The sequence below is a fragment of the Rhinichthys klamathensis genome, unplaced genomic scaffold (genome assembly GCF_029890125.1).
Source record: "Rhinichthys klamathensis goyatoka isolate OS25496 unplaced genomic scaffold, OSU_Roscu_1.1 h1tg000160l_1, whole genome shotgun sequence".
Taxonomy (NCBI): Eukaryota; Metazoa; Chordata; class Actinopteri; order Cypriniformes; family Leuciscidae; genus Rhinichthys; species Rhinichthys klamathensis.
Genome location: NW_026606694.1, coordinates 1,631,851 through 1,647,556, shown reverse-complemented (window position 1 = coordinate 1,647,556; position 15,706 = coordinate 1,631,851). Strand labels below are relative to the sequence as shown.

The 15,706-nt window shown below is 36.5% G+C and overlaps 1 protein-coding gene across 12 annotated transcripts in view; it reads left to right on the top strand.

The window, feature by feature from the left end:
• The window catches only part of dlg1a (discs large MAGUK scaffold protein 1a), a 131,970-nt gene that overhangs the window by 18,254 nt on the left and 98,010 nt on the right, over positions 1–15,706 (top strand). Inside the window, exon 1 of one of the 12 annotated variants that reach the window (XM_056258888.1) lies at positions 12,573–13,167. The exons of the other annotated variants lie outside the window; for them this stretch is intronic. Coding sequence (XP_056114863.1) covers positions 13,066–13,167 — 102 coding nt within the window. The 5' untranslated portion in view covers positions 12,573–13,065. Of the gene's footprint in view, positions 1–12,572; positions 13,168–15,706 lie in introns of those variants that run through there. 12 annotated transcript variants of the gene reach the window in all.

Below are 15,706 nucleotides of genomic sequence, written 5' to 3'. Positions count from 1 at the left end.
TCAGAATATTGAAATGATTTTTGAAGAATCATGTGACACTGAAGACTGGAGTAACTAAAGCTTTAAAGGGATAGTTCGGCCAAAAATGATATTTAACACATGCATTACTCACCCTCAAGCCGTTCGAGATGCATATGTCACTCTTGTTTCAGACGAACACATTTTCAGTTATTTTAGAAAATGTCTTAGACCCTTCAGTGGATATGATGTGAAGCAATGGGGTCCACCTCCTTCAAGTCCCAAAATGTGCATACATCCTTCACAAAAGTAATCCATCCGGATCCAGGGGGATAAACGAAGGCCTTCTAAAGGGTAATCCGTGCGGTTTTGTGGTAAAAATATACATATTTAAAACTTTATAAATGAAAATACCTGACTTCCGGCAACGATCGACGCGCGTTCACAGGTGATGGAAGGCGGCGTACGAGGTAGGACGTAGCGTAGGAACCGTCGTGACATAGACGTTGTTTTGCTCTGCTCTCTGGCTGCGCAGGCGCGTTCGTTCTACGTCACGACGGTTCCTACGCTAAAAAAAACATCATAACGACTCCAAACTTTTGAATGGTTATGAACATCATAAATCTGACATGTAACATAACATGTTCCTTGGTCACTGAGATTCCAGGATCTACTTGGAGTTATCTTCATCATCTTTCTGGTTTCCTTTGAGTCAGTGAATAATGGATGCAGCCAGGGTATTGATTCTGTCAGGAGCATCATGTGCAGCCATTCAGAATTTATTTTGCAGCTCTCACAACTGTAGCTGAGTCAGAAATGACCAGTCAGATTGACTCACTGATTTTTTTTTTTTTAGCTCCTCCTTGAATGTAGTATTTTATTTTAAATGGCAGGTTTTATATATATATATATATATATATATATATATAGGCCATTTTCTACTGCTGAAGTTCACTTCAAAAACAAATAATGAATAAAAAAATGTTAGTACCTTGTAGTGGATACAAGAACAAATTGTCAGCCAATACAATCTACAGAGGATGAGGTTGGCAGGTTATTTGTGTTATGTGCCTCCCTTTTTTGTGAGGACTTTAATTTTTGTACATTTTTAGAATGCTGGTGTGTGTACACATGGAGACAGATGTATTTGGCCATTCTGTTGCATCTTGAGCTGAAGTTCTTGTACCATGAGTATTGTTTAAAAAAAGACTAATGCTTTCTGTTCCACTCTGATCCCCATTCTATTGCGATCCGTCCAGCTATTTTTGAACATAATTTCTGATCATTGTGCGCTATATCTATCGTAAACTGAAACTGAAACCGTTAAAGAAAGATTCCTTACTTGAAATAAAATAAACATTTCACCTTAAGAAAAAATCAAATATAAAAAAGTAAACCTATTTAATTACAGCCATTATACGTAACTAGCTTAACTATATGGAAAAAAAATAAAAATAAAAATGACAAGCACAAAACAAAATAATTGAAAATTGTATATAATAGTATCCCAGTCAAAATAAAGGAACGCTGGTGCAGTGGATGCTAAATCAGGCTTATTATAAAGGTCTTTAAAACCAAGTGGTTCAGACAACACGCCCACTAGTCAGTTATGAAAATGGTAGATTTACACATCCATTTTTGGAATGTCCCATGCCTTGACAAACTGCCTGTCTTGTCCATCCTGTGATTTGCTCTGAGTTATTGCATCATACTCCATGTCCTCCCAGTGACATGTCATAGCAGGGTGTGTTTCCCTGGGTCTGGCCCAACGTGCTGCTTTTTTTCCAGCTATGCAACTCGTTCAGCTGCCTGTAAACAAACCATTCATTATCGTTTTGATATATCTGTGTTTGATGTTTTATTGAAGATGAGAGATTTGTTAATAACAAGGAAGGTTCATGTATTTTCTGGCCCAAAGCAAATTGATTTTGAATATCACTGAGATTCAGAGAACATTTTAATAAAGCGACTGATCAAATCAAGCATGCACTTTAATGACAGTCAGAAATCTAGTTTCCAGGGCAAACTGTTTTTCAGGATATGTGATGGAATGTAATTTCCTCTTGATCATGGCATGTTTAACAGCTTGCTTCTGTGGTAAATGTAAAAATATGACTAAATTGAAAAATGTGACTAAATCATATGTAGAGGAGACAGAATGATTTAATTAAAAAAAACTTTCAGGACATCAATGTTTTATAACTGCGCTCAACGGTAAGGATTTTATTTCTATTGACCCAGTTGGACATTGCCCCTATTTTGTGCTTGCTAACGTTTTCACTGGTACATATTTTTTCCTTACACATGATGTATACTACACGAATAAATAACTCATTCACAACAGCAATGTTCAGTAAATCACATGCACAAAATCTGTGTTTACATTTGGAAGGCATTAAAGAATGTAAGATGCAGCACTGGCCTGAAACTCACACCGGCCCTCTGCCATTGGGCCAAACCTAAGAGTGTGAGAAAAGTAATATGTAGTGCTGCATTTGGACAGTTTTATTCACTTTGACTTAATCTTCCCATAAGGAGATGCATTTGGGACACCAGCTTTCTAAATCTTTTTTTTTTTTTTTTTTTTTTTTTTTACAGTTTGAGGTCATGTCCACACCACATTAGAAAGTGGATTCAGTATTTATTTTAGTCAACTGAAGCAGCTCTATTTTAAGGAGTTTCCTGTCAGTTCCCCTGGATTTGTAAACTATGATTATAGGACAGTTATATTGTGGCCTCAGTGAAACCATAAATGATGTTCAGCTGCATTTAACTTTTTTTTTTTTTTTAAGATTTTTTTATATAATCTCATCAGTATGTCGAGGATAATGTATTTCATTTTGCGATAATGACCAGCTGACTATATTATTCTGCTTAATACACTACATAAATAAATAAACAAATCAATTTAAATATTCACGACCACTGTTGGGGTAACGATTACAAGTAACATGTACTTTATAAATGTACACATTAAAACTGCTGTAGGTAACTTTTGAAAAAATGTATTTGCTAAAACTGTCATTATGTCCTGACAGTAGAATATGAGACAGATAATCTGTGTAAAAATCAAGCTCCTCTGGCTCCTCCCAGTGGTCCTATTGCCATTTGCAAGAAATACACGCTCCCGGTCAGAAACAACCAATCAGAGCCATGAGGAATGTCTTAGCAGTGTCAATCACGCTCGTGTACGCGCTGATCACACCCCTCTCTTGCACAGCGCGAGCCGGCGTTCAAACTCAAGATTGCCGGCGTGCTGCAGCTGTGCTTATGACGGAGAAACAACCTAAACTGCCAATTCTCGAGTGACACCTGCTCATAAAACAAAGAGGTAAAAGGAAAAAGACTGATGACGATAAACAAGCGAAAAAGAAAGAATTACACAGAGCCCATTGACTCGGTGTCAAAACTCTAGCCGCATAACATGTAGATAAAATGTCACGCACTCTGCTAAGCAACAATTGAAATCTGCTAATTCACTGGCTTGTCATGTTGCTGAAATAATGTACTAGCACACCTTATCTAGCATTATATATCGCTATAATAATTACTTACACACTGTAACGTTAGTTACCGTTATATTAACGTTATCTTACTAGCTATTTATAACTTATAGAAAGAGTGCAACGTTATAAAGTTACATGTAGGCTATTGCAAAATACATAATGATTTGCAGACCAAGTTTGTAGTCAAAGTATGGGCAGGCCATAGTCAATGTAAAGCATATTGTTGACGTTTAGTCCATATTAGTGAATGTGCCATATAACTTTTTATCCGCTGTTATCGGTGGCCCTGTTTACTAGCCTGCGCGTTCACGACAGGCTCCGCTGTGGAGGACGAGCTGTGGAGGGCTGTGTAGCGCAGCAGAGAGCAAGGGGGTGGGACCTGTAAGTTGTGCTTGTTCAAATTTTCAGGCTAAGTCAACGTTTTCTCAAAACTCCCTACTGCAGCTTTAATATTTGAGTTACTTTTTAAAAAAAGTGTTACTTTTCGGTTTAATTAATTTGCTTAAACATTGCATTAAACTACTGCATTAAAATTCTCTTGCTAATAATTATGCTCACAATATTAAACAGGCATTATCTATCTGTTATTATGAACTAGGATACATTGATTTTTAATTTCATTGACAATTATCTAATTTTAGAATGACTTTAGCACTCTTTTTAGCACTCTATATTGCACTCTTTATTATCACAATGGTCAGTGAATTTTCTTCATGTAGTTTTATTTTCAAATAAACCTCTAAATTGCAACCTCTAGGCCATAGACTACCCACCAAAAAAGTACAAAAGTAACAAAATGCATTACTTTCAAATAAAAGAGTTGTACAAAGTAATACAACCTTTAATGTTTAGAGATCTTTTGATCTTATGTATGTTATAGGCTGTGTTGTTGAATGTATTAATGCATTAAACACTTCAGAGTAAAAAAAACCCACACGTGCAAGGCTTGGAAGAGAGTGCAGAAGTAACTTAACGCATTACTTTCCATAAAAAGTAACAGCATAAAAGTGACAAGTTACTTTTTTAGAGAGTAACAAGTAATTGTAACTCATAACTTTTAAAAGTAACTTTCCCCAACACTGGACATGACCTATTGATTTTGAGTTTTTTTTTTTTTTTCTGTATTCATTTATTGTAATATATTGTAATTCAGAACCTGTGTGGTGAAACAATATGAAACTAGCAAAGCTCGGAAGTCGGCAGCAAGGGTCATTTAGACAATTTAGTGGCTGTACATTTGGAGCTGATGTGGTGATCCTAGCAGCAATCGTTTTATTCTGATTTCTTTCCATGTCAAACTCTGTGTTTGAAGTGAGTGTGCTTGCAGAACGGTGAGGTGTCTCTTCCTGCTGAGAGCTCATAGGTGTGGGCTGGACTGATGGAGTGGTGTCAGCGTGATTTTGCTCGGTGTGGGCGGCAGGAAGGGCTGGAGGTGATATGAAGGAGTCATGAGTCAGCTTGAGCTCTCATAGGTCACCACCTGCAAGCTATGTAATCCCTTCATGTTTACAGACAGAGAGACAAAGTGTAGTTTAAGAGTTGAAGAATAGATAAAGATATTGATATTGGAACTATAAATTAGGGGAAAAAAAATCAACAATACAGTCGCCGGAGTCACGGAAATCTTCTTAAGAAAGAAGTTAAGAAATTTAATTACTAAGAAATCTTACTATTAATAAGATAACTTAAGAAGTTCATAAGAATGTTTCGTCTTTTGAGCGGCCTGCAGATTACTGTAATAATCATACGTGTACACTCTATTTTCAACTGACTGTTCAGCACTTGATGTTTAAGTTATTTTTAAAGAGTTTGTCTCAAGATGGAGTTGTCTGTTGCATTCATTTGTCTTGACTAGGTTTTTGTAAAGTTGTTACTGAATTTAAGTCACATCACGCATAATCATGACAGATCATTGTTTACATTGAGCACTGCTGTCAATATATTTGTGCACATTCCTAGTAGTAGTAATATATATTCTATGTAGCCGGTGTTATGTTGAAATATTGCTTAAAGGGATACTCCACCGTTTTTTTCATATTCGAAGTGCTCCCAAGTACTTGCTATGGTATTCCGCCATACATTATCCACTTTACACGCTTAGAAAAGCGCAACGTTTTATTTTGTGCCACCATTCTTGGTCGAGGTACACTACTCGTGTAACTGTATTTAAATAGGGAAAACGTGGAGGTGTTTGGTCGCTTCTCTGCTCGGATCCTAATGAATGAACTGGGCTAAGCTAAGTGCTATCAAAATTTCGCCGCAAGACCGAGCGATTTAGTGCACGCACTGAGACGAGAGAGGTATGTATCAACTCGTCTTAGTTAAGGGAATAACAGTTTAATATGAAAAAACAGTGGAGTATCCCTTTAATGTCAATAATTAATTTGAAACAACCCAATAAATTCATCTTACTTTTGGGGATTTATGACAAGTTGCAGGTTATCCTAAGGTGTTGATTTTTATGAAGATTATTAGAATAAAGAATAAAGCTGTGAGCATTCTTAAAGTTTTTTTTGAGGGAATATAAAGTATTACAAAAATGAGAAGAAAACAGCAGTTAAGAAGAATGTTATTCTTATAAATGGTTTGTGAATCTGGCCCCAAAACGTTTTTCAGGTTATTTTGAAATGTGTGTGGTACCTTATTCAAGTCTTTCATGTGAACACACACAAACCCTATGTTTTTTCTTCTTCTGTGGTGGGTTATTTTCCCATCCTTGAGTGTCAAAGTAATTTAACACTGCCATCTGCTGTATAGTGAAACCAGGAAATAGTTTTTGGTGGGGGAAAAACACAGGTTGTGTTCTGATCAAGTTTAGAGTGAACCATAAACAAAATCTGAATCTTTCTGATCTCAGAAGCTGCTCTAAATTCAAGAATGGCGGTGCACAATGTCATGTGTTGCTGCATGAACTGACATTGTGAATGGTAGTAGAGCCACACTACTTTAGAGAAGTCGCCTGAGAAATAGAACGTTTTGTTTACTTTACACCATTGCTAAAACAGCAATGAGATTTGTTTGTAATGTGAGAATGATGTGATGTTTATTTACAATTATTAGGGAATGAGACCCAAAAGTATTTCTTTGTTTGTTTGTAGTTACACTTTTTAATTTATCTTACACTATTAAAAAGCAACACATACTTATTATATTTTTTGTTTATATTAACATGCTATTTATTAACTAAATTAATTTTAAAATGCATTTTTAAACTTTCTACATTCCTTTAAAAGTAACTACAATAATACAATTAAATGCATATTATTTGTTACTACTAACTGTTGTTTTCTTCTTATTTATTTAATATTATTGATTTATATAATAATAACTATTATTATAGTTAATGTATTATCAAGGCTGTTGTGTTGGCTTTACCTTTTTTGTAATATTCGTTAATTTTGTTCATTATCTTCTCAAATTTTTTTTTTTTGAAGAGGCACGGTTTCTGCCATTTGCAGAATTATTGAAGCCATCATAAAAAAGTATGGCACAGGTTAATTGATAAACGGTGAGAAACAAGTTGTATATCGTCAAAATGATTCTGTGCTTCACGTTTTGACCACAGAGGGGAGTTCCTCATCTTCTTCCAGAAGTGAAACTGAAGCTCTTTGTGCATTGTAGGAAAGAAAGAGGCCTTTTATATCAGTGATACCTCCAGAGCTGTCGCCATAGGTTACCAGGGCTATCCCAGAGAGCTCCCACGTGGCTGTGAAGAAGCAACAGTTTGTCTGTGTGACAGATTGCAGATCGGGGAGGGTGGGACCGTCCGTGTGGAAGAGTCAGTCATGCAGACGCCGGGGCCTAAACATACTCTATACCTTGCTGTGGGCTGGAAATCAAAGAAGAGAGGGCATGAGAAACCAAATACTTGCTGAACTGAATAATCTAGTTTTTGTCATGAAAGACAGACCACTATTTACATCACATCTATGTTCCTAAAAATGCAACATTTAAAGTGCGGTACCCTCGTGATGTTTCCAGTAAGATGGCCTTAAATTAACCCGTGAGGCATTTCTCCTGCGAGGTCTATCCCGTACCGGAGTGTTAACAGGCTTAAGTTATTCTAAGAAGCCTGACGAGCTGTCAATCTTAATGATTTCCTGCTGAGAACGCATCCCTGCAGCCAGTGTCAAATGCCACAGTGCACGTGTCATCGGAGTACCTATTTTTAACTGCCGTATATATTCATTATTAAGTGCAGATTTGTAATTATTTGCCTTGTAAACTTTTTTTTAAATTTTTTTTTTAACAAGGTTTGGGAACAGGATGTCTTTCTGTCCTTGTAAGTTGATTTAAATGTACTGTTGTGAAGAGTCGGTTTCTTCACATCTAGCTGCTTGCTGAGCTGCAGTCTTGTTTTGAATGTAGTTGACAGATGGTCTACCCTTGAGGTTAATAATGAGACTGTTGAGTTGGTACAAATGTTCTTCATGATCAATTTTTTTAGCGTCTTTATGCTTTTCTAGCACACTTTTTTTATTTCTTTTATTTCTGGTGTTACATTTTTCCGAAGACATCTTAAAAATGCACTGTTATTATATTTTACATATAAACCATTGTTGTTTTAGTATCACTGAGATACTAGTTTTTAATTAATATTTTGAATTGGTTTATTTTTATATTTTCCATTTTTCATTTTAATATTTTCCATTTTCATTTTAAAGTTTTAGTAATTTTGTGTCTTTTTGTCATTATTATTATTTATAATTTTTTTTAAATGTCTAGCATTTTATTAATTTTTGTTTTTGTTATTTGAATACATCAAGTAAACTAAATGAAAATGAGACGTTGTTTTGACAACAAGTTGAAATAAAATAAGTTGAAATAAAATAGTTTTATTATTATATATACACTACCGTTCAAAAGTTTGGGGTCGGTACGATTTTAAATACTTTTAAAAGAATTCTCTTCTGCTAACCATGGCTGCGCTTATTTGATTAAAAATACAACAAAAATCAGTTATAGTATTAAATATTATTCCAGTGTAAATCAGCTGTTTTCTGTGTGAATATATAGTAAAGTGTAATTTATTCCTGTGATCAAAGCTGAATTTTCAGCATCACCAGTGTCAGTGTCTTCAGTGTCAAATGATCCTTCACAAATCATTATAATATGAGGATTTGATGCTCAAGAAACATTTATTATTATTATCAATGTTGAAACAGTTGTTGGTCTGTCAGTTGTACAGTTTTTTTTTTTTTTTTTTTTTTTTTTTTTAGGATTCTTTGATGAATAGTAAGTTCAAAAGACTTTTGTAACATTATAAATGTCTTTACTGTCACTTTCGATCAAATTAATTATTCCTTGATAAATAAAAGTATTGATTTCTTTCCTCCAAAAAATAAAAATAAAATTCTCACTGACCCCAAACTTTTGAACGGTAGTGTATATATTCTATATATTCTTTTTTATTATTTTTATTTCAGTTTATCTAACCCTGTAATGAAGAACAATTTTATTAATCAAAATTAATTTGTAGTTATACATTTACTTTTTTTATTTATTATTAATTCATGTTTATTCATAATACAGTAATGTTAGTTCATTCATACAACTTGAAATGTTAAAATAATTATTACTAAATGCATATAATACCATAATATACATTAATAAATACTGGTAAAGTATTGATAATTTCATTTAATTTTATTAAAAACTAATGAATTGAATAATCGTACACACAGAGCCTTATTGTAAAGTATTACCAGTCGTCTGTGTGTATAATTTAGTTGTTGTTGCATATGGTCAATCATGGCCAACTAACTATAGTCTATTCATGTTGTTTGAGCATCCCACCATGCTTTTGTGTTTAAGACTGTGTAAACTTTTAAAAATGAGTCTTGAGACCCTGAGTTCTGTTCCGTTCCGTTCCGCTCCGTCTAGGGTTTTTTTTAAAGCAAGAAGCATCATGTAAATGTCTTGTAAGAATCTCGTCTGGTGAACTCCACACCAGCCTAATTATACAGACTGAGCCTCCATGAGACTGATTAATCGACTAGTCGTTGCGGCAACTCGCTGACTAATTGATTTTGAAAATATGTAATTTTGCACATCCCTACTCTATATGTCTTAAATATTTACATGCTCCTTGTCCAGCTTAATGCTATAAAAATGATTTATGAGTTCTTTTGTATTAAATCTCTCTGTTTTCTGTTTCATTAATGTCAAAGCTGTAATATAATTGGATTGTTTCAGACCGGTTTCATCACTTCAGCTCCTCCAGACATTCTTTGTTAGGATATGATAGAGAAGACAAATGGCCTGTCACCTGGATTCCTTACCAAAGAAAATTACTTAGTGTCTCACTGATTACTATATAGAAATACCATGGAACTGTAGAATTACAATATTCATGTACCATGTCCATGATATTTAGATGGTACATTGTTTGATGAGCGCATTTCTGTTCCTCTTCCTTTTTTCTCTGTCTGACACTACTGACCACTGTGTGTCATCATAACACTTAAATCCAGATTGTGCAGATACTCCAAACCAACCAAACTAAGCCAAACCAAAATAAATACACGATTAAAAATGAACTCCTACTGTGTAATTAAACTTAATCCTACTGATTAAACGTAATCTAATGTTTGCTCTCTTTAGCTAAAACAGTGTTCATGTTGGAATTAACACTTTATTCCTACACTGTAAAGAATGTTTTTAACATTTATTAACATGCCATTTATTTGTTAAAATCATTTCAAAGTGACTATTTAAATAAATAAATATTTATAATTGTATATTATAACATAATAGACTCATCATTAAAATGATGGACACTTCAGACTTGTAAAATGTCACCTTCATCTTTAAATAATCTCTGAATTTTCAGAGCTATGGAACCATATTCCATATGGTATATTACCATATCTGTCATAACCTTGATAACTTTTGTAGTTTTTAACTTTTCCCACCATGTCATCAGGTACTGAAAGACAAATTTCAGCATAAATGAATGTTGGAAGTTCTTGGAACAAAGACTCACCTGGCCAATGAGAGACGAGTTTCTCACCGCTTCATGGACATGGTTCTCGGCACACACCGTTTCAGTCTTACTGGTATCTGATTCTTTGATGGTATCATGGGAATTCAGCAGTCTACCATCTAGATATTCTCTGAGAGCTTCTGCAAAGCAGTCAAATGATTAGCATCAGCCTGCGTACACAATTTATAGGGAGACGTCCTCATTGTTCTCACAGAAACTGCTGAGCACACAGCAATACACAAACTTTTGCTTGAAGAAATGCTTCAACACTAAGCCAAGTTTATGGATTTACGTACACGTCGTCCTTTTCTCCTTGAAACTCTCAGCGGGTGGGATTGATTTAGAAGTTAATAATAAGCCTCAGCCTTGGATGAATAATTTTTTCTGGATCGGAACTCCTCCAAAAGTCATTGTATATATCACCAATGTCACGCTGCCAGATTAAATCACTTTGTTGAAGATAGGATTGGATGATGGATAGTGTTTCTGTTCTTAATGCGTTAAAAAACACAGAAATATTTTTACCAGAGAAGCTATGGCTCTTGTATTTATGATGTTTTGGCCGTTAGCAAGCAATGACCTTTCACTGATGCCTTTTATTGAATGATTATGCACATTTAATGATCAGAAGAATATAACTCGGACTGAATATGAGTGGAATTCTGTGAACACATTAATGCATATCCTGTTTAGTTCCCAGTTTTCAGGTGGTCATATTGCATGAAAAAAAGAAAAGACTACTACTACTACTACTACTACTACTACTACATGGAATAAGTAGCATTTTGCTGTACAATGAAGAGGTTGATTTGACTGATTTTCCTCCAGTAGCCAGATTAAGCTGCCATGTCCTGCAACACATGCAGATTTTGTTTATAATAGAGAGGTTAAGTGAGTGTGTGTTTGTGCTGTAGTAGTCTGGGATCTGCATGCCTCCCTGCACTCTGATGATGTAACAGTTCAAATGATGTAGTGTGGCAGGATGGAGGAGGGGCAGAGGAGAAACCATCACACTCCCATTTATTACAGGCTGCTATACAAATGCTTCATAATTTACAAAATTAAGATTCAATGGTATCTATTAAACTATTGACCATTGTTTTTTTAAACATAGGACAAGATTTTTTTTTCTAGCAACATGTCCATGAAATTCTGCTTTGCCTTTGGTTTGATCACTTTAATGAGCATTATCAGCTAAAAAGGTTGTCTACTTGAAGCTCAAGAGTTTATAAGGCTCCATAAAATTAATTGGAATAAAACCAATATCGCAATATGGTTTAGTGCAATTTATCCAATCCCAAAAGCTGCAATTTCATTAAATAAATATAAGCGCTGTGTGTTTCAGAGTGAAGCGGTGCACTGTTCTCTTGTACGCCAGCTCATGATTCGGTGTTTCAGAGCGTCTCTGTTCTAAGTAAAGTCATTTCTGCGTCTTGATTCAATATTTCCGCCAAATCATGCAGCCTTTTAGGGTTGTCACACTCTCTTTAATTCCACACCTCAGTAATTCTTTGGTCCTGACTTATATTTGACATGCGTATTTCTTCGAACTACTTTTACCTCGGTGGGAAAATTAGCATCTAGGATGCCTTAAGTTTTTTTTAAATTATTTCTCCAGAACACAGTATAGTGATGCAGCCATGGAATATTACTCATATTAGGCTACAGACAGAGAAAATATGAAAACATTTTCTCAGTTCACAAGTACATTTTTTGAACTTTATTTAACTCAAGAAAAGAATTGGAGAAGGCATGAAGCATCCTTGTGTATGATGAATTATTGTCATCTGTTTCAGATCATTGGATTTTTAACTGACGTATTGCTGTTTGAGATCAGATTTCATAACTGCACATCAGAGGTCATACTAGCTGCCTTTTGATTTTTGATTGAAATTTGTTGAGAAAGCATTATGTGTCCCTCCTTTTCACCTCCAAATGGCCCAGATCATTTTTATCCTCTTCCCTGGTCTGAATGCTGCAACCTTCGGTTTAAAAACTCTTCAGTTTCTCTCTAGTGAACTGTGTAATAAGCTTGATGCTATTGCTCGCCCCTCCCCCTCCAGTCTGCTTACCTCTCCTCTCTTGCTCTCTCTCGCTCGCACCGCTTGGTGTGTCTTGTTTGGATAGTTGAGTGAGAGACCGTCCGAGCCTGCTCCTCTTTCCTCCTAGTCATGGCAACAGTTCCTTTGCAGCAGGTGGAAGCGCAGCAGCGCTGATGGATCGCGGAGAGTCCCTCGCGTTGTGACACGAGACCCCGTGCACTCCGCTGCCCTTTAACCCTCCTCCTGCTCCTCCTCCTTCTCCCACCGCAACACCCCCTGGTCACGGCAGGCAGCATGGCTCCTCCAGAGCTCTCGCAAGTACAGCTCTCTTCAGGACCGCTTTAATCTGTCGGACCGATTGAGTCAAGTCAAGCGAAGAGAGAGGACGGAAGAGCGGTGGACTCAACTGACAAGGGCTCGCTGGATGAAGGCATCACGTCGCCGCTTCTGCTCCCCTTTCCACGGACCGAGCCGAGAGATGAGGGTGCCCGTCAAGAGCAGGCAGCGGGCAGAGCTAGTGGAAGCAATTGGCGGGCACCTCAATCGCTGATGGATTGAAGTGCCCCGGCGCAGAATGTCTCCCAGCATCAAAAACTTGGATTGCTTTTCGCCAATGTTGTGCCACTGTAAAGTAGCATGCACCAACAGCACCATCTCACTTATGTTTGGATGCAAGGTAGGGTATTGTTTTGATAGATTTATCAGAAAGATGCATGAGCGACAGTTGCTTAAACTTAGTTGCTTAAATGGTCCCTGGACACTGAGCTGCTAATTGTCTTCTCACACTGAAGATAATTTTGTTGATGACACCTTTAGTGGGTTAAGATCTGAACATATGCTGCAGGTTACACCCTCATGGCAGTGGTCCATTCCGTTGCATGTGATCCTATTAGTTTGTGATTAGGTTGGAAGTCTCACAGAGTCTCCATTTGTCCGGTTTTAGTCTGACAAAATGAAGTGCTCAATAAGACCTCTGATGATGGCAAATTAAAGAGCTGTAGGCGATATTCGCAGGATCTCAACCCGACGCTCTTCAAATATCATACTACCTAGCTTGCATGTGTGTTCCATTCTGCCTTTAATTCCACCACTCTACTATGGAGCACAAACCACATACGTCTGGGAAAGAAATCCTGAGGGACTTCTGGGCTTCTGTTTGCCGAAACGAACTGATTTCAGCTTGAAGCCAATTAAACACAGCCCAATCGAAGTGTTCATTCCTAATCAAGAGTAAAGCTCAGGCACAGGATTCCTTTTGGTTCATTTTCTGCTCGTCTAGTTCAGAGCGGGATAGCAAGTTATTTTAGTTATGTAACCGCCTGGTCCTCTGGGTATCTTAGCCTGCGTCCCAATTATATCTATGTGCGAATGGGTTGTGGGGAAGAAGCTTGTTTTTTTCGTTATTTCACGACTGAATGGTTAGTCTTCGTTGTCTCCATATACCAAGCATTGCAACTTGCACAGAGCGTAGAGGATTACGGCTTGTTACTTTGCGCCTACACCGACTGATCAGTCCTATAAAGCTTCCTGTCATTATAGCTGAACCTTCTATTCTTCTAAGCGTGAGATCAGAGGGCTTGGGGAAGCCCTTGTTAACTCCTAATGACCGTAAATCCCCTGCAAGCACAGAGATGACCCCTTGCCATTTGAGCATAGCAGAAACACGGCAATGGATGTTTAAATTGTTTATATACAACTGATGTATGAGTATTAGTTTAATTTTGATCAAAAACCTGTCTAAATAAAGATGATGCCCAGCTAAGCTAAAGAGTCTTTCAAAATGCATCATTGGCTGCATGTTTTATTTATAGGTATTGCATCTTACTGCCATTTTACAGTGTATTGCACAATAATGAATAAAACTAGATGAGCTTACAGTGAACGCAAAGCATTTCAAGACTTAACAGTAACTCCTTACAATAAGACTATATCATGATCTAACAATGAACAGCACTTACAGCTGTTAATTTCTACATTACTCCAGTCTTCAGTGCTACATGATCATTCAGAAATCATTCTAATATGCTGATTTGATGCTCAAGAAACGATTCTTATAATCAACATTGAAAACAGTAAAAATTCAAATGTTTTAACCGTCACTTTTGCTAAATGTATTGCACCCTTGGTGAATAAAATGATTCATTTCTTTTGAACTGTACTGCATTACCAAATCCATTGCTCATTATTGTAGCTGTAGAATCATTGTGACAAAATTGCATGAGTAAATTCGGTTTAGTGACGAAAAAGAAACTGTTCAAGGATATAGTTATACACAAAATCCCTGATAAGAATTTGCCTAATATCTTAAACATGGGTCTTGAATTTGAGTTGAGCTATTGACATCTGTTTTGAAAATTGCATTAGCTTCTTGGTATCTGGTGGGTTAGTATAGTGCTGAAGAGATAAAAATTACATTAGGTTTGTGGTAAGGGGGTTTAAATAATACAGCACCTCTTCCCATGCTGTCACCCAGCTCTATAGATGCCTGACTAAAGTCAGCAATGTGAGTGAAGCCTGTAGGATGCACAGGATTCCACATTGATAATTAAAGCTCACATGCATCCTTCTTCAAATGCTTCTTTGCTTTGCCTGGACTCTTGTGCATTTGTCAGATGAAGTTCCTGAGCTAAGCTGTGCTCTGCGTAGCATTGATTTAATCCTGCTGGGATGTGCTTGTCACACAGAAAGTTGTGAAAGAGTCTTATATGCTTCAGTTTTTTCATGTGTGATGTGAAAGTTTGCTCTTTTATAAATGTAGGGATTTTGTAATCGGCTTTGTTCTGCTTTCCCTGAATGTGTATCACCCGTTGATTTGATTATTTCGGTGCAGACGTTTCAGTTTTCCTAGCTGATTTTTTTGTTCTAGGATGTGTGAACTTCTGAGGTTGTATATCTTTTGAAATGGCATCTTTTTCAGCACCGATTACATTGTTCACGTTGTACATAGGTTCACAAAACAGTGCTTTGCTATAAGAGCTAAAAGTTATTAATGAACAAAAGCAGTTGGAAACTATATTTGACCCGACAACAAACCCGCATTCTGTGTGTACATGCATCAGAGCACCGCTTTTTTTTTATTTCACATGCATTGAACATGGGAAAAGGGCATTGAAATTTAACGTGCCCCTATTATGCTTTTTCAGATATTAGGGTACAACGGTGCTAAAGGCACACCTTAAAAAAATATTTTTTACTCTCATAGAGTATGATTGCAG